The sequence below is a fragment of the Tenrec ecaudatus genome, chromosome 16 (genome assembly GCF_050624435.1).
Source record: "Tenrec ecaudatus isolate mTenEca1 chromosome 16, mTenEca1.hap1, whole genome shotgun sequence".
NCBI lineage: Eukaryota > Metazoa > Chordata > Mammalia > Afrosoricida > Tenrecidae > Tenrec > Tenrec ecaudatus.
This window is the reverse complement of record NC_134545.1, coordinates 104,944,530-104,963,360: the sequence shown is the minus strand read 5'-3', so window position 1 is coordinate 104,963,360 and position 18,831 is coordinate 104,944,530. Positions and strand designations below refer to the sequence as shown.

Sequence of the window (18,831 nt, the reverse complement as noted above, 5' to 3'; positions counted from 1 at the left end):
GGCCAGGGCAATCTGTCTGGCCAGCTTCAGGGCTTCTATCCTCATGATGGCAAACTCTAACTCCTCCTGCCCGAGAATTGGGGTGATGCAACCATGGAGGGGTGCGCACCGGGGGCAGGTGGGGGGATGTAACAAGAGAGGGAGTCAATGTTCCCCACACCCAAAAATGAACGCAGCGTCATACAGGGACCAGAGGGACGACACACACTCCAGGAATCTGTCACAGCCAGAACCTCAGTCACCACGAGAGCAGGTTGACTGTCCTCCCCACCCGGCCCCCCCACATCCTTGCCAAGGGCTGTCAAATGGGAGGAGGGTCTGAGCCTGGGACTCCCGCGCCAACGGCTCAGTGGGCTTGGTTTCTGCCCTTTGTTCACAATACAGCCAGTCGGCCATCAGTCTGCAGCGACTGACCAGCCTCTCCAGGCCGGAGCTAAACATGCTTGCCCGGGGGTCTCAGATGAAGTGGTGACATTTGCAGGGTGGCCCAGAGAACAGATTGGGGGTCACATGGAAGGCCAGGCCCCGGCGCTGCCTCACTGGGAGTCTAGGACGGCCCTGGCTTGCTGGAGAAATCGGACGCTCTGGAAAATAAACGTCAGGCACTGATGCGGGGGCCTACCAAGATCTCGGAAAAATGACTGGGTGGGTCTAATTTCAGACTGAGGACGAATTGGTCTGTGGAGACAGGGCGGCCCAGTCTGTATACCACTCAGCGTCTTGGGGAAGGAACGCCGCGCGTCTGGGCCTCTGAGGGCACCGTGTTTGACTTGGACCCTGACGCGCTGTCTGTGAGACCCTGCTTCCTATCCCCCGGGCCCGGGCGCTCTTTCTCTACAGAGGTTTTGACAAACTCCCGACAGGTCATGGGTGGGCTACCAACCTGGAGTTTCTGAGCAAATACGGGGGGGTTCTTTTCTGCTAAGTCAGGCTCCAGGTAGCCAAGGGTACCACAAAGAGACGTGGAGTGGGCCAGCGTGCTGAGGAGCGCGTCCGCGGAGACAAAGGCACCCCCCGGAGCCGTCTGAAGGCCGAGGAGAGAGACAGAGAAGAGAGGAGAGAGGAGAGGAGAGGCAGTCGATCTGGGTGGAGACCGGTACCCACCTGCTGGACATTTCTGTCTTAAGGGTCTAGAGCAGCGGTTCTCAACCTGTGGGTTGCGACCCCTTTGGGAGTTGAACGACCTTTTCACAGGGGTCGCCCTGCCCGGTTCATCACAGTAGCAAAACAACAGTGACGAAGTAGCAATGAAAATAATTTTATGATTGGGGGGGTCCCCATCACTTAAGGAGCTGTATGAAAGGGTCGCAGCATGAAGAAGGCTGAGAACCGCTGTGCCAGAGAGACTCCATCAGCAGCAATGCTTGGCTCTTCACCTGGACTAATCGTCAGAGGCTGAACATGGGGGTCAGGGAGAATTGCAGGCCCAACCTCCGCCCCACCAAACAGCCAGAGGGGACCTCCCAGCCCCACACCACCCACCTTCTCGAGCCATAACCAACCAACCAACCAACCAATCTGTGGGAAGAGGTGCACCATTTACTAATGCACCTGGAAACCTCAGGGGGAAGAGGGCAGGCAAGCTTGCCAATGGATTTTCCAAATATAAGCCATCAAGAAAATCCCTCCAAGGATCAATACCAAAGTAAATGAGGTTTGGTCTAGGTATTGCCATTAAAAAATTATATATATATATATATATATAGGTTTGGTCTAGGTATTGCCCTTAAAATTTATATATATATATATATATAAATGATATATGATGGAATTGAACTTAACCCTATCAAGTCAACTCCAAGGCAGGGTAGAACTGCCCCTGTGAGTTTCCAAGGCTATAAATCTTCATGGGAGGGAGCAGAAAGCCAGCTCTTTCTCCCAAGGGGTGGCTGGCAGGTTTTAATTACTGATCTTGTGGTCAGCAACTTGTAGGAAACTGCACCCCCATCCCCCCAAACTAGGGCTCCTATATAATGGAGAGAGGCCTCCCATGCAAGAGTGTTTCTGAGTAGCTCAGAAAGACGTCAGAATCATCAGCTGGCTGAGCAGTGATTGGACCATGTACTCGGTCCTATCGGAAATCCATCTGCTTCACGTGCAGGTCTGGTTTGTTCGTTTTCCCTCATTACAGTTTTTCCAGCATCAGACTCATTGCCAGACACACAGTAGGTGTTCAATAAATATCTGTTAGGGGTAAACAAATGGCATACTAAGAAGCAATTCACCAAATCGGTCGCTTCAAGGGAATTGCTGCCGGGAGAGACAAGGACTAACAATAGAGAGCAGGGGGGAAGCTGGCCCCTCTCCTCTGTGCGGAAGGTCCCCGAGGGAGCCTCACCTGAGACGGGGAGTGCACAGGGCAGCCACCGACAGACACGAGTGGCGCTGTGTGAAGGTGAGCGTGCCAGGCCTGCGGCTGTGTCTGTGTGTTGTGCAGGACGTCACCGGCTTGGGAAGGCGGCCATGTCCGCCCTAGTCTGTGTGCGTAAGAGCCAACGAGGGCTCTTGCAAGGACAAGGATAGGAGGTAACGTTTGGTCCTGTTCTACAGAAAGGTTGCCGTCAGTAGATGACGACGTAGCAGCAGCTTTCTACCTGCCATCCTTCCATTCAAGCAGCACACACATGGGCATAACATACTATGCGCCCACAGGAAATGAACGGCCGAGGAGGCTGCATGGTTTATAAAGACCCACACGTACATAGAGCACGCACCTTCTCTGTATAAGGCATGTTAACTATCTGTCTACAGAAGGGATTCCTTATCAAGAGGCCCAAGAAAATCAACTGTTTCCCAACGGGGGATGCCCCCTGCCAGTCTTTCTCTGCCAAGCGCCAGCCTGCTGCCCCCTCAGAGCTGGAAGCCAGGGCGGATAAAGAGGGCACACTGGGGACAGGAGAACTCGCCCCTGTATCATGGACTCAGGGTTCTTGACTGGCTTCTGCGGTGTTGGGGGCGGGTAAGGCCTGCAGGGCGCTGAACTACAGGCTGAACCCTTAGTGATGGGCACCCGCTGGCCGCCTTACCCACTGTGATCACAGCACCCCCTCCCCTGCCTCCTGGCCCCCACTTACAATTTCAATCGGGTCTGAAGCGGTCTCCAGGGCCATGGCCTCCAGCTCCTTCGGGGTGGGCATCTCTGGCACCTGCAAGGGAAGCTCCTGGCTGGAGCCCAGCCCCCGTGGGATGGCAGGGTGAGTTTTGGCCCCGGCATTCACAAGGGCTTCGGTCTCTTCAAAGCTTGACCTGGTGAACAAAGGGCACTGTCTAAGAGTCTTGGCATAGGAATCCCACTGAAACAAGCCAGGACACCCCAGGAGATCCTGGTCCAGGGCCACACACCCAGAGGGCCATGGCATCAGTGGTGGTGCCCGTGGGGTCATGAGATTTCACAGTGAGAGAAAGGTGGTCCAGTGCCGCCCCGGGGGGTTGCTGGTGAGGGAGGGTGGGAAGCACAGAAGCTGCAAGCAGTGGGCACAGATGCCATGGGCAACAGGGCACACACACATCACAGGCAAAGGGGTGCAGGTGCCAGGGGCTAGGAGGCACAGGAGCCACGGTTTCAGAAACACAGGCATCATGGGCTCGGGGAGCCTGGCAGTCAGTTACTGGCTGTGCACCCTGGACAGTGATTGGGCACTGCACCTCCGTGTCCTTTTCTGTAAGAGGAGGCCACGCCCCTCTGGGAAGAGAAATGAGGGGCTGCAAGAGGCCTGGCGCGATGCTAACGGCCACATGACCGGGGCTGCAGCGTCACCATCGTGGTCCCCAGTCACTCTGGGGATGAAAGCCTGAGATTGCACCCCTGCACATCGAGGGGGGACAGGGAGACGAGGCCGAGAAGGCCCTATGCTCCCCAAGCAGGTGCCCCACAGGTCGGAAGGCGGACTCTGACAAGTACTACTACTGCCATCCACGTTAATACCAGTGCCCCGCAGGCACTGTGTGCGTGCCAGGCGGGGCCTCGGGCCCCTGCTCCCGTGTCCCCGTCCCACAGCTGAGGGGTACCACCTGCATCAAGGCCCTGTGTGGCCAAGCTTCCTGGTTGTCTGGCCTCCCCTCCCCCAACAGGTGAGGAAGCTGCGGCACAGGGTGATGGCGTTACCTGTGTCCGATCACACCATGGGGTCAGGGTTGAAGGTGGGACTCTGACAACTGTGTCCCACTGTCCCCCAGGGGAACGTCACAAGATCAAGGCCAGGGGCAGCCCCTGCGGCCTCACACTCGGTGAGCGTGGACGTTCAGAGAGAGCTGACCAGAGAGTGCAGCCAGGCAACAGTGTGGAGGAGACCAGAGGCCGTGCCCATACCCTGAACACGGCGTCGGTGACTCTGACATCCGGATGGCAGGAGACTTGATGGGGCTCTCCTGCGGCGTGTCAAACACCAGGTACAGAGCCTGCTTCTTCGGGGCGTCGTTGTCCTCGTCATCGTCATCACGCTGCGGAGATCCAAAGCACTGGTTAAAGGGGACCGCGGCCTCCCAATCCCTGCGCCCGTGGCCCTGCCTGCAAGAGGGTTTTCTCAGGGGCGAGTGAGCCTGTCCTTCAGGCACGTGAAGGGCGACAAGGTGTGCTCTGGGGCACTTTGCTGCCCCACCTTTGGGTTTGGTTTACAGCGTGATGGAGCGGAGAAGCAGCAGCCCACCATCCACCAACAACACAAAGGACGACCGAGACAAGCAACGCGACCAGGTCACCACGTGTGCTCAAGTGCCCCGGGTCCCTCCGGACTCTGAGGGCAGCCCTGCACGGCAGCAGATAGGATGCCAGAGCCAAGACAACACCCAAACCACTGCAAATGGAAAAGAGCAGGGACGGGGGTCAGGGAGAGACTCACTGCCCTAAGACATGAACTTCAGTAAACAGAAAACACAATGGAAAGGCAACACCGATAGCATCTTAGTAACCAGAAGGCCTGGGACTGAGAGAGAGAAAAATGTGGAGCAAACAAAAGAACAGGCATCCTGGTCTGAGAGAGGCGGCTGGGACTCCCCTGAGCCTGTGGCTCTTACCCACCCTTCAAACCTGAACCGAGTCCACCTCTGGGAGTGGGGTGTGTGTGTGTGTGTGTACGTGTGTACATGTGTGCATGTGTGTATCACCTTTCAGCCCGACAGCGGGCAGGCCTGTATGCATGGTGAGCAATGGTACCAGGAAGATGAGGTCTCCAGAACCACAGGGTGGCTCGACTCCAAAGCCAAGCCCAGAGGCAGGACCGGGCAGAAAAGATGGGTGAATGGAAACAGGGACCTGAGAGAATGGGCAGGGCACAGTTTCCCTGCACGGAGGGGGGCCACAACTAGCGTCAGGAAATATAACAGGCACAGATGGCTGGACGGTAGAGGAACACGCTGCGTCCACTTGCACCCAAGCTGCAGGGAGAATGGACCAGAAAGAAACGATGGCCCCGGAGAAGTCAGCAAACACAGCAGACAGAGCGGGCCGACTCGGAAGCCGACTGGTGCTGTTCTCTCCGTGATGAGGCTGCTCTGCCAGGAGCCTCCACAAGCAGACTGCGAGCAAGCCGCAGTCCCCCAGTCCACACTCCCCCGGGCGTGGGCTCGAGCTGGATCGAGCTCCCCAGGAGTGGCCACTGCTACTGCACCACAAAGGGACAAGCGGAACTTACCGTTAAGGAGGAGCCCAGTTTCTCCATATATTCGATTTCATAGGCGTTTCTGTAATCCGACTCTACAAAGAATACGACAGGAGGGGAGTGAGTGCCAGAGGCGAGGGGGAGGCAGGAATTAGGCTCCAGGCTTCCTGAGAAGGGACGGCTGGTGTGGCCTGGTGGGGCACCTGGGCCCTGCGACCTTCAGATCAGGCAGCCTCGGGCTGTAAGGGACTTTGACCTTTGGCAGAGGGCCAGGGAAACGAGAGGGCGTGGGGCAGGCACAGTGTGTGGTCAAGGTGTCCGGCACCTAGTGTTCAGAGAGGAGGGTGTGTACACTGTAGGTGGGGGGTTCTTAGCGACTCCCACGAGTACCAGGTAGAATCCATCCAGAGGGAACCAGTCTACACTCTGAAGCAAGGACAGACAGACAGACAGACGTTGTCCCTTCAGGGCCAGCTGCTGGAAGCTTCACGAGTCACATGGGGCATTTTCCAGGCCCAACCTGGCCCACAAAAGAAGTCCTGGTAGTGTAGTGCTTACGCGTTGGGCTGTCACCCCAAAGTCCGTAGTTTGAAACTACCAGCAGCTCCGAGGGGGGAAAAAATACAGGACTTTCTACTCTTGTAAAGAGTGACAGTCTCGGAACCTCTGAGTCAGTATCGCCTTGATGGCAGTGGGTTTGGTCTGCTTTGGACTACGGCCCACAAGACAGGACACGATCGGGTCTCCAGATGCAGAGATCATTAAAAGGCCTATTGCTGGAGAAACGGCCCACTGCAAATTCACTGGAGACTCCAGGCTGCCAAGAAAACCCCAGAAGTTCTCTCTGGAGACAGAAAGCCACAGCCCGCCTCAGTCACCACAGTCCCAGGTGGCAATCCTGGTCTGCCACGCAATGAGCTATCTCAGGCAGTCAGTCCCTGGTTTCTGAGGTCCCCTCTGTGTCGGGCAAGGTGCAGGCACAGAACAAGCCCCAAGTGGACTCTGCCCGTGCCGAGACCACAATCTGCAGAGGCAGCAAGATGGTTCTTTTAAAAAAGCCAAGACGTGACACGCAGCCTGATCACCGGCCAGCTGTCCCAGGATGTCAGTGGCCATCCAAGGAGGCTGAAATAAACACCAACACAGACAGTGGAGCTGGCTAAGACCGCTCTCTTCCTGCACAGTGCAGAGGGAAGGCATCGCTTAAAACAGGAAGCCTTAGGAGAGCTTGGAAAAGAGATCTCTTCTGGAAGACATCCTCAAAACCTGCTAGACGCCTGTGCTTGTGGCCAAATAAACTCACGGCCTGAAACGTGTGGATGCCGTCCCCGGGCTGTCCGCCTCGACTCTGGGAGGCTCACGTCTGCTTCTGGCGGCTCGAGGGACTAAGGATGGATTTGTGCACTAATGGGCCAAGAAGACATCTCGGTTAACTGAAGGCCAACCACACGGCCATGTGTCCCCCAAACACAGTCCCTCTGAGATGGGGCCGACGTTCATCAAGAGGCCCCCTAGCTGCCACTCAAGCCTGTGTCCGCATCTGCCCCGACTTAACTCAGGGTGGAGGGATCTGAGCAGCATTGCTCTCAGACGGAGCACTGTGAAGACGGCTCTGGCAGGCGTGTTGGGTTAAAACGCAATTCCTGAACATTTGCTCTTCCCTGTGGCCCATTTTCAAGTTGTTTCAGTGTTTTAAAAAAAGAAGTGAAGGGGGTATACAGGCAGATTTAGCCCCCGGTGAAGCCCCTCTGACCACAGAGCTGGGCCGTGGACAGCCTTGCTATCACGCAGAATGCATGGGAAAGTGGATTGCTGCCAATGCCCTTCAGTTACAATCGCACCCTTCACATTTGACCTCCCTTACGATCCCTTGCAAGCTCTCCTTGGTTTTCAATATTTTCTGCTTTCTTTTTTCGATGGAGGTTTTTCTGTGTCCCTTTGTTACCGCTGCTCTTTTCTGTGTATGAAATCCAGACGAGGGGAATCTGCAGAGACAGTCGCTGGATGGACGGTTCCTGGGGGATGTGGCAGGGGAGGGGGGCGGAAATGGGGAGCCCATCACGATAAGGGCGAAAGTGCAGATGTTCTGAAACTGCACATACAACTCTCCATGGTGTGCTTGAAGTACTGAGTGGTGTGATCGGTGAGTCATCTGCCAACATGACGGTTTTAAAGAAAAGACGGCTGCGTTACTTTAGGGGGATGCCCCCCCCCCCCGCGTGGAGGAGACAGTGCCTGACCAAGGGGACCTCCAGCGTCAGCTCCAGCTCTACCCCCTTCCAGTCACGGGGCGCCCCCGACCCTGGTCTTACTGCTCTATCCTAGACTAGAAGTCCCCGAGGCGGCATCCCGGTGGCCACCACGCATGCTTCTGTGTGGGGTGACGGTTCCACAGCAGGGAGGACGCCGTCCCTCCATCTGCCCCAGGGAGGTGGGGCTGGGGTGGCTGTAAGTGAGACAGGAAGAGCCAGAGGGCCCGCAAGGAACCATCCAGACGCAGGAACTGCAAAGGGCCCTGCCCTCAACGCGGACCGTTCTCCAGGCGGACACGTGTGACGATGGGATCGAAACTACAGAGGGGTCGGTTTTAAGAAGACCCCAGGGGATGCTTTCGGTTGAAGGTTTAAAGATGCTTGCAGGGTAATTGTTTCCATCTGGAGCAAAGGAGAACTGAGAACCTGGTCTGCCCCCCCACGCCCCCCTCCACACACACACTTTGATCTGCATGCTGCTCAGATCAGTAAGATGCTCGGGTACCACCCAGCTCCTCTGGCCTCACCATCCAGGGGACCACTGTCATGTCCCCTCCCCTTCCCCCCTCCCTCCTCCTCTGTGCCTCCCAGTGAACAGCGAGCTTTTCAGATCCGGGGACTGTAACCAGGCAGTGTAACAGAGACACCGAGCCCAGGAAACTAGATGTCCCACAAAACCACGGCCCTAAACCTCCGAACCAAGCAACCAAGTCCTGTGAGGCGCTCGGTTGTACAGCTAGTCCTCTCGGGTGGTTGTGATCAACTTGTCTCTCAAACAAGTTCTGCTGGGAAACCTGTTTACAAGGGCCTAGCTCCTCACAGCACTTAGCTTGGTTGAGTGAACAACAACCTCCCCCCTCAACCCTAAGCAACATGGCTTTTCCATCACCATAAACAGACACTCGGTGTTCCATAAGCAATAAAGGCCCCCTCACCCCCTGGTGACCCCCAGTGATAAACTTGGGGTAAATCATGTTTGGCTTGGTCGGGCAGGCCCCCATGTCTAATTGTTCTCTGAGGCCCGTCAACCATGGGCCCACTGACAGGTTCCTAAGTGGCCCCACCAACCCTGAAAGTCCAATCCGGAGGACTTGCCCTTGGAGCGCAAAGGGGCGAAGGAATTCAGAACAAACCAAGCAGAGCTCGAGGGAATGCGTGCTGGGCTGAGCCCTGCCTTGGGGTCGACCCCAGGCTGTTCAAAAAGGCAGCCTTGAATAGGGACCCAAAGCCCATCTGTGGTCAACTGGACACCCCCAAACAGAAGGGTGCAGTGCAGCACCAATGACACACACAACGTCCCCTGGTTCCTAAATGCTTCCTCCCCCCAACCCCGCTCTATCGTGATCCCAATTCTACCTTACAAATCCAGCTAGACCAGGGGATGTACACTGGTACAGACAGGAACTTGAAACAGAGAGTGGCAATACCGGGAGGGTGGAGGGAAGGTGGGGAGAAAGGGGTAACAAATCACGATGATCGACATATAACCCCCTCCCAGGGGGACAGGCAACAGAAAAGTGGGTGAAGGGAGACATCAGTCAGTGTATGACATGAAAAATTTTTATAAATTATCAAGGGTTCGTGAGGGAGGGGGGGTGGGAGGGAAATGGAAAATGATGAACTGATACCAAGGGCTCAAGTAGAAAGCAAATTTTTGAGAATGACGATGGCAACATTCGTACAAATGTGCTTGGCACAATGGATGGACGGATGGATTGTGATAAGAGCTGTATGAGCCCCCAATAAAATGATTTTTTTTTAAAGGCAGCAGGAGGAGGCACGGTTCCCTAGTTGGGGGAGTCTCTCTCCTGGCCCTCTCTCCCCAGGGACAGTGCCATCAGGGCAGGCTGGCCACCGAGTTGCTTACCCTCCGTGGGGGAGCTGAGCTTGGTCTCGTTGACAAAGGTGGACAGGTCCGAGGGCTGGGGGTAGTCCTGCTTGTCGGCCTCCAGGTCCACGGTCATGCACGCCCACTTCTGGCTTGTCACGGCCAGCTTCTCTTCGTCGGTCGCATGGACCACAGCTGAGCTCACCGGGGGGCTCTCGGGGGTCACCGCCGGAGTGGGGTCCTGCAAGAAAGAGCGAGGTCTCTCCTCCATCTCCTGGTTGGAACCCTGACTACCCCAGGGCCTCGAGAGAGAGCCCCCGGCCAACACTGGTTGGTTTTCACCGCAGATCCCTCAAGGAAACCGGCCCTGCCTTCTGTAAAGCTGAGCTGTGTCCTGATTCTCTGAGGCATTCCTACCAGCTCACTGTACCAGTGAGGACACACTCCACCCATCCCCCTCCCCATTTTCACCACCACCACAGCTGTGCTCTGCGTATGCCAGGGCCCTGGCTAAGTGTGCCCCCATCAGGAACCTCCCCCAGGTCCTCCGCCTGCTCTAAGAGGTGAGGCGAGGCGAGGCGAGGCGGGAGTGGGGGTCTTCTCTCCATTTCCCCCTGCAGGCAGGCGGGGTGGAGTTGAGGAAGGCAGGAGCAGGGTGAGAGGCCAGCATTGAGAAGGTGGAATTCAGTGGAGCCCAAGGCCCCTCCTCCCAGAACAAGGCTCCTCTCTCTGCAGGCCCCTACCCCTGCCACCCTGGCTGGGCTTCCTTGACACGGGGCAGGGGTCTGTTCGGCAGGGGCACAACCATGACGAACAAACAGGGAAGATACATGGCATTCGTTCCGTGGTAAGAACGGGACGGGGACCCCTATCCAGAAAAGGGGCTCCCAATGAGCTTGAGCTGCGATGCTCAGCCCCCCCCCCTGCTCACCCCCTCTGCCTTCCTTTCATTTCTCAGGGCACTTTTTCAGAGTGACGGTCACGTCCGTGAGAGGCAGATTAATCAGCCGAGGTGGACCCTGTGCGTCTAGCCAGCACCACCCTGCCTGGCCTGATGCCCCCAAGCCCTGGGCCAGGTGCCATCCTGTGAGACAACTCGCCAGGGGGCTGGGAGAGGGTCTGGGAATGGACCTGAGACTCAGAGAGGAAAGCTGGGCTTGCTAGCAGGGACCCAGGTCACAGAAGCGGTGACACCCGACCTCTCCTCCCCTCCCCCCCCCCAGTGGGGGATGCCGGCAAATCCTGCAGCTCGGTGAGAAGGGATACCTGCGAAGGTGGTTCTGAGAGAGGAGACCGTTTTGGAGACTTTTTCACCCTAAACGTGTCGCTGGGAAGAAGAAAAGTGGCAAGGTCAACGTGAGGACCAGAGCAGAAAGGGGTCAGTGCCATCCAGAGGCAGCCCCCACCCACCCACCCCGCCTCCAGGTCATCCCCCACCCCCAGCGCTGACAGCATGGGTGACATCCAGGCCCATAGGGAAGACTTGCCAGCAGCCCTGACTTTTGCCCCCCAAGGTTAGCGGAGCCCAGCTGGAACCCTTTCAAGGGATGCTGTTTGGAACCGTGGCCCAGAAATGAAGCTAAATTTAAGCAGATGTGCTTGCTTTGAAAAGCCAAGTTCGGGTGGGTGGATTCATTTATCTGGACTTGTCAGGGGAATCTGCACCAACTCAAGTTAAACGGGGTGGGGGTGGAGGGCTCGAGCTCGGGGCACGGGGACCTGGGTTCACGAAACCAACTTACAACATCCCATTGACAGATGGGCAAACAGACCCTGTAGTGAATGGCCCGCACCCAGGCAGCGCTAACAGAAATGGAGAGTTGGACATTCCCGGGGAACCTGCAGAAGCCTTTTGACTGGTAAGGCGCCCTGGTGGCGCAGTGGGTGCCTCGCTGGGCTGCTAGCTGCAAGGTCAGCAGTTTGAAACCACCAGCCGCACCCTGAGAAAAAGATGAGGCCTCCTACTCCCGTAAAGAGTTAGACTTCTGCCCTGCTCAGTGGGGTTGCCATGACTCAGGATTGGGTCCATGGCAGTAGGTTTGGTTTCTTCGGGATTTCTCACTGGTAGGAAGACCCCGTGCCTCTGAACTTCTAGGTGGGAGACTCTGAGCCAATGCAGGTGGGCAACAAGGTGAGGCATAGTGTCTTTTGGTTCAAGCCTTTTCTTGTCCTTTCACCTGGGGCTGGACAGGCCAAGAGGACAAGGATTCTGAATCGGGGGAGAGGAAGGGGTGTCAGAGGACAGAGCGGGAGAACCCAGCAGGAAGGGATGTCACCTATCCTAGAGGAGGAGGGGGGCCTGCCATATGGGGGAGGGAGTTGGTAGGAGCACATCCGTCACCTTTTAATTCTGCTTCTCCATGACCTTTATGAGCCCCCCTCCCATAGTTTTAGGTTAAGTCCACCTGGGAATCGTGTTCACGGTGAGAATGGAGGCTTGTCCACAGTGCCCCTAGACTCTGTCCCAGCCCCAGCAAACAAAGGCTTGAGGACACAGGGGTGTCCTTCTGGGGGTATGTGAGTCCCCCTCAGCTTTACACACTAACTAGAGGGCAGAGCAAGGTGGGCCTTGGGTCCTTCCTTGTGTTCTCGCCAATAAGATGCTCCAACAACGGCTCGGGGTCACACCAACCACACCAGACCCCGCTACGGACGGCAGGGAGGCACTTGCCTTAGAAGCGGTGACATCACAGCTCAAATAGTGTATTAGAGTGCACGCATAACACGTAACCGTACACCAACACCACTCAACTCTCCAGAACGCAATTATCAAAAAATTCCCTGGGGCAGAAGCAAGCCAGAGACATAACCCTACCCTGGGCTTGCTGGACACTCCCTAGAAGCAGGCCAGCATCCCTGGCGGGGACCAGGCAGCAGAGATGGTGCCAGTTTGGGGCCTCGGATGCTCCTGGTCAGACCCCTCTAGGCCAGGGGGTGGGGGGGCGACACAGAGCCACAAACACCCACAGAGCGACACACAGATGGCAGATGAGGCATGCTGACAGGTAGCCGGGCCCTTGGGACCAGGACACAGGCTCAGAGCAGCCTGACGCTGGCCCCAGGAGTCAGTGGCTGCACCCACTGCACCCCTCGGAGGGGGTCTGCATTCCGGGCAGCTTGTAGAGCTTGGACACCAGAGGGACCAAACCATTCTCTTACTGTGCGGCCACTGTCCTCCTGAAGGCTGTCGCCAGCTGGTCCTCTGCGCACAGGTACATACGTGCACACACACACATACACTGCGCACAGGTACATACGTGCACACACACACAGATTTGGGTGGGTTTCAGGTGAAGATGGCCAATATATAAGGGTCAAAGAGCGCCCCATCCCTCAACAGCACACAGGTGTTGGGGGACCATGTGGTTTCACTGGTCCTCCCTCCTCCCTGCAGGGTGGGGCAGCCAACTCAGCTGCCATGAAGCCAGTCCACGCCCCAACAGCCCCAGCCCAGAAACCCGGAAGGAGCAACCAAGGCGATGCAGGGCCACACTTGGGAGGGGACGTACAAGGTGGGGGGTGGTGAAGGCGGGCACATGTGACATACAAGCCAGATTCTGTAAAATGTACTTACAACAGAGAACACACAGACATGACATCTTCAACCATCCTACGACAAGAGGACAAAGAAAAAGAGAGACAGACAAAAGGAACTGACAAAAACGGTTAAATCTGCAGACAGGTGGCTGCTCACCGGTCGGGACCCAATAGGCGTCCCTGAGGAGTCCAGGGGAGCGGTGAGCCAGTGGCCCCCCAGAAAGCACTGGCCCCCAAGGCTCTGTCTCACCCAGCCAGCAAGACCCCCGCCTGCACTTTGAATGGGGCCAAGGCGAGGGTCCATCTCCCTGACGGCCTCTGGTAGCTCAACAGAAAACTGAACGGAGCTGGGCAGGAAGCACAACCCACTGTCTGTGGACAGAACAAGGGAGGCCCTCGCCTAAAAAGATGTATCATTGTGGCTTGGTGCCCTCAAGTCGATTTCTACTCACAGAGACCCCATGGGACAGAGGAGAAATGACCCAGTGGGTTTGCTTGGCCGCCCGTCCTTTGGACCTGTTGTCAGGAGAGACCGGTCCCCTGGCAAAAGACCTCATGCTTGATAGAGCGGAGGGGCAGCAGGAAAGAGGAAGGCCCCGCAGGAGATGGACGGACACAGCGGCTCTAACATAACACCTGTGAGGCCGGTGCAGGAGCCGGCCATGTTTGCTTGTTGGGCACAAGGTCGCTGTGAGTGAGGGCGGTTTGGAGGGGCCGGACAATGGCAGCTCGCCATGCCCAAGCTGCCCGCCTTGTAGCCCGCAGACGAATGCTTAGTCACCGTGCTACCAGAAGCTTTTAAAGGGAGAATCGATGGCTTTGTGCATCTCCACCTCTGAAGTCTCCCCTTTGAGGCTTCAGGGAAAGCTCCCAACAAGGGCGCTACGGCCCCTTTAAGCAGGGCCTCTCTGGGGAGTTGGTCTAAAAGCAAGTCACATTGGTACTGCTAGGCCTGTCTCTCTGACGGAGGCGCCCATAGCCCGCCGTCCTTCTGAGGAAATCCTGACCTCCTCGAAGGTGAACTGCTGGGGGAGACCCAGACTGGAAGCTAAGCAGCCCCTCCTCCTCCTGCAGGGCAGACCCAGAGCTGGCAGCTGGGGCCTGTTCTGCCAGCCTGCCCCTAGGGCACCGCTGAGCTCCATGATGACATTCTGCAGAGAACAGGGAGGGGGTCTCTAGGCATGCACCAGAGTCCTGCAAGCGGACCTGCAGCCCTATGGGGTTGAGTGGGCCCTTGGGATGGTTCCGGAAGCATGGATCCATGGGTGGCTTAAGGACAATCCACCTGGCCAGTTGGTGTGTGTGGGCATCAGATGCGTTCACAATACCAGCCCTGCTCCCTCTGTGTGGATATCAGTGATTTCCTCTAAGCCTTTGGACTCTAGTCTGCAGAAGGTGACTAGAATCAGGGTGGAGACAAAGAGGGGTGCTCCTTAAGGGCTGGAGGTGTATGTGTGTGTAAGGAGAGGCTGGGCTGGACAAGGCACGTCTCTCATGGGCCTCCTGGGGCCTGCCATCTTTGTCTCATGAGCTAACAACTCATTCACTGGCAGAAGCCAATCCCATTGTGTTTAGCAGGGTTTTAAAGGGCCCAAGGGTCCTAGGCCACAATCAGCTCTTGGTCAAACGGGGAAAAGGGTAAGGCGTTCGTTCATAGGGAGGGTGGCCGGGTCCTGTCTACAGGAGCCCCTGGACTCCCCTGGAGCTGAAAATCAGGTCTTTGGCCAAAAGTAAAGCTTGGGATCATGCACTAGACAAGGGGGACCAGACCCCAAAGGGTCCTGTTGTAGAAGATGCCACCCCTGTGACAGAGACAACAATGGGGCAGCTACACTGTCTGCCTACCAACATCGGGAGGGGGGTGGCGCGTGACAGCCAACAGGGACAGAGGTGAGGGCAGCCAAAGCGTACCCGGGCACGTGACCAAGACTCACAGCCAGTGCCTACCCGCCTGGGATCCTCACCAACTCCACCCCTGAACTTACGTCTTGAGGGGCGTCTTCTTCTTCCTGGCGGGCTTGTTCAGCCCATCCCCGTCCACTCCATTGGCGTCCATGGCACTGGCCGGGGTCTCAAAGGAGGCTGGGGACTTAGAAGGTGAGCTAGGGGTCTTAGAGGACGTCTTAAAGGGGTCAATGGACTCATCACAGGTGTCGGGGTCAAAGCTGTAGGGCTGTTGGGGCAGTTTGGGAGACTCCTGCATTTTTGAGGTGGAAGAAAAGGGGTTAAAGTTGGGGTCATCCCACTTGTCAATATCAAAGGTGTAGGTACCTCTCGCCGCGGGGATGTCATTGGACTCGGCGGGGGCCCTGGGAGGTGAGGCAGGGGTGTTGTTGAGTTTCTCGGGCGCCTCTTTCAGTACCGGCCTCCTCAGGGGCATTTTGGCGACCGGCTTTTTGCCTGTCTTTTTGGTAGGAGGAGGGGTTCCCTGCTGACTGTCCCAGCCCCCCTTGTCCTCTGAGTAGTCAAACTCCAGTCTCACTGGGGTCCCTGTGGCTGGGGGGTCCTCCTGCCCCCCGATGTCTGATGGGGCCACCTCCACCACCTCCGGGGCTGTGGGAGGAGGCAGCTGTCTCCTTCCCACGGGAGGCGAGTTCTGTACTCTTCCGCCTCCCGGCAAGTGGGGTACAACCCCCACAGCACTTTCTGAATCCAAGGGGCAGGCAGCTGGAGGCACTGCGGCAGGTTCTAGGGGCGTCTCTTCCGATAAGGCTGGTCCAGAATCTTCCACCTTGGCCGGCTCTGCGTTGGTCTTGGCAGGCGGATTCTCCTCCGGCGGTGGAGTGGGGCTCTCCCCAGCTGGCTCCTGCTGCGTCTCCTTCACCGGGGGGGCCTCCGTGGGCTTCTTGGTGGTCTGCTTCTTTTTTAAGGAAGGTGGCCTTGGCTTTTTAGTTCGTTTAAGGGTGCTGGAGGCACTGCTGGAGCCCGCGCCCTGCGTCTCTGGGGCGAGGCCCGCCGCCTCGGGACTGCCTGGGCTGGAAGCACCCTCAAACTCACCCGCGTGCAGGCTGAGCGAGCGGGACAAGGTGGACTTGCAGGTGGGGACAGAGTCTGTGGACTTCCTCCGCGCGCTTGCTTGGCATTCCTGGTCCTTTGCGTCTGCGCAGCGGGGCTCCGGGGCCTGGAAATTGTCCACCAGCTCGAGACTGTCAAAGTCTAGGTTGTACGTGCCGCTGCTGGCGATGGGCTTGTCTTCATCAAAGACGGTGGAGAAGGAGTGTGACGGGGGTCGGAAAGGGTGTCCTTCCACAGGGTCACCTTGGGGGCCCTCAGGGACGGGGGCTGCTTCAGGGCCACATCCTGAGGGATGCAAGACAAGGCCGTCAACCCAAAGACCTCAGGAGTGCTTCCTCCCCTCTGCCCAGGACATCCAGCCCACCACTGGATGCTTGGCTCTGGTACTAGGCCTGGTCCCACTCATGACACCCTGGCCCTCTCTCGCCTTCGTCTGCAAATTGGAGTGAGAAAAGCCGTCAGGATAAGCTCAGAGTATGCAGTCAGTCCACCCATGTATGCCAGGTAAGCTTGCCAGACCCAAAGGAGACCTGGCGGCATAGTGGTTAGGCACTGGGCTGCTGACTCGATTGGTCAGCAGTTCGAAACGACAGCCTCTCAGAGGGAGAAAGATGAGGGGCTTCATTTTGTTGTTAGCTCCCATAAAAAGTTACAGTCTCTTCACAGATAGGAGCTCTCAACACAGGGAATCCAGGACAGATTCGCCCTCAGGAACAGTCACGGGAATAGCGCCATCATGTGGGGAGGGGTGGAGGAGGAGGGGGAAGGGAGAGGAGAGGTGAACCCATCTCAAGGGGATGAATAACAGAAATGTGGGTGAAGGGAGACAACAGACAGTGTAAGATATGACAAAATAATAATAATTTATAAATTATCAAGGGTTCGTGAGGGAGGGGTAGTTGGGAGGGAGGGGAAACAATGAGGAGCTGATACCAAGGGCTCAAGCAGAAAGCAAATGTTTTGAGAATGACGATGGCAACAATTGTACAAATGTGCTTGACACAATGGATGGATGGATGGTGATAAGAGTTGTATGAGCCCCCAGTAAAATGATTAAAATAATAATATAAAATAAAAAAGAACTCATACCAAGGGCTCAAGCAGAAAGTGTTTTGGAAATGTTGAAGGCATCATATGTACCATTGAATGATAGATTGTTACAAGATTTGTAAGAGCCCCCCCACAATAAAATGATTAATTTTTTTTAAAAGGTACAGTCTCAGAACCCTGCAGGGGCAATTCAACTGTGCCCAGTAGGGTGGTCCTGAGTTACAAGGGACCTGAGGGCAGGGAGTTTGGGTTAGGTGTGGTTTTCAGGACCAGGCACTGTCCGAGGTGCTGGGGATTCTGCACCGAACAAACCCACAGACCCTCTCCCGTCGCGGAAGCTCATCTTCTCCCAGGAAGGCAGCCTCCCAGCAGGGAGTAAAACACAGGGCTATCAGACCATGAAGGGTGCTGGGGTGGTGGATCAGGGGGCAGGGCCAGGAGGACTGCGGTGCTACAGCTGCCCAACTCTCTCTGTGGCTGCAAATCTCTCCGGAAGCAGACAGCCTCCTCATTCTGCCCCAGAGCGGAGGGTAGGTTGGAACTGCCAACCTTCTGACCAGCAGTGGAGCCCTCAAACACTGCGACTTCAGGGCTCCTGATGGGATATATATATACTATTCACTGATCTGAAATCCAAGTCCAACTGTCCTCCCTCCCTCCCTAAGTTTCCAGTTGACCATGTTGGAATGGAATCTGGGGGGGGTGGCGCCCATACACAGGGGCCAAATCAAAAAACCAAACTTGCTGCCATCGAGTGGATGCCGACACACAACCACCCTATGGGACAGAGTAGAACTGCCCCTGTGGGTCTCTGAGACTATAACTCTTTCACGTGAGTAGAAAGCACTGTCTTTCTCCAGTGACGCACCTGGTGGTTTAGAACCGCTGATCTTGCAGTTAGCAGCTCAAACATGTAACACTTACCTCCCGATTCCCATGTCTTGGAGTCCTTCCAGCTTCCAGGCCCACAGGACCGTTTGCAGCCCCCTCCTTTGTTTTTAGTTTCTGACAGATGATGCCTCAGGCATCCTCGCCTGCCCAGAGCAGCCGGGAGTCCAGAAACGCAGGCCAGCAGCCACCTGGTGCACAAAGCCTACAGCAGCCAGCCCAGAGCTGGGAGGGGTGGGAGGTCCCCAGGGAGCAGTGGGGTCGTGAGGTCAGGGAGCATCCTTTGACCAACATCTGGGGAGGGAGCATGTTGGGAATGGGGATTGGCTGTCAGTCTGCTGGTGGCTGAAGAAGCAGGAGGGTGGGAAGGCTGGAGGGACGGGCAGGGAGGGGCGTTTTCATGTGGCAATTATCCATCGTTGATCTGAAATTCCCATCTTTGTGGGTGCCTGGTTTTTTTGTTTCAATGGCAGCCAAACGCATTTAGAAAGTGACCAGGCACGGCCCGCCGACTTGTTTTGCACACACAGCTCAGTGGCATGCACGGTGCCCGCCGGCTCCCCAGCACCAGCACCAGAATCAGTACCAGAATCAGCCCCCGTCTTCTCATTTGCTCAGCTGGCACTCTTATGCCCCGTTCCAACAAAGGAAACGGGTCTGGGAA

At 56.7% G+C, this 18,831-nt stretch overlaps 1 protein-coding gene across 1 annotated transcript in view; it reads right to left on the bottom strand.

The window, feature by feature from the left end:
* Positions 1-18,333, bottom strand: part of TACC2 (transforming acidic coiled-coil containing protein 2) — a 35,845-nt gene extending 17,512 nt beyond the window's left edge. Inside the window, exons 1-7 of the mRNA XM_075534949.1 lie at positions 18,204-18,333; positions 15,200-16,514; positions 10,944-11,004; positions 9,717-9,918; positions 5,631-5,692; positions 4,310-4,440; positions 3,075-3,246 (exon numbers count right to left, since the gene is read on the bottom strand). Coding sequence (XP_075391064.1) covers positions 3,075-3,246; positions 4,310-4,440; positions 5,631-5,692; positions 9,717-9,918; positions 10,944-11,004; positions 15,200-15,594 — 1,023 coding nt within the window. The 5' untranslated portion in view covers positions 15,595-16,514; positions 18,204-18,333. The remainder of the gene's footprint in view (positions 1-3,074; positions 3,247-4,309; positions 4,441-5,630; positions 5,693-9,716; positions 9,919-10,943; positions 11,005-15,199; positions 16,515-18,203) is intronic.
* Positions 18,334-18,831: the final 498 nt, after the last annotated feature.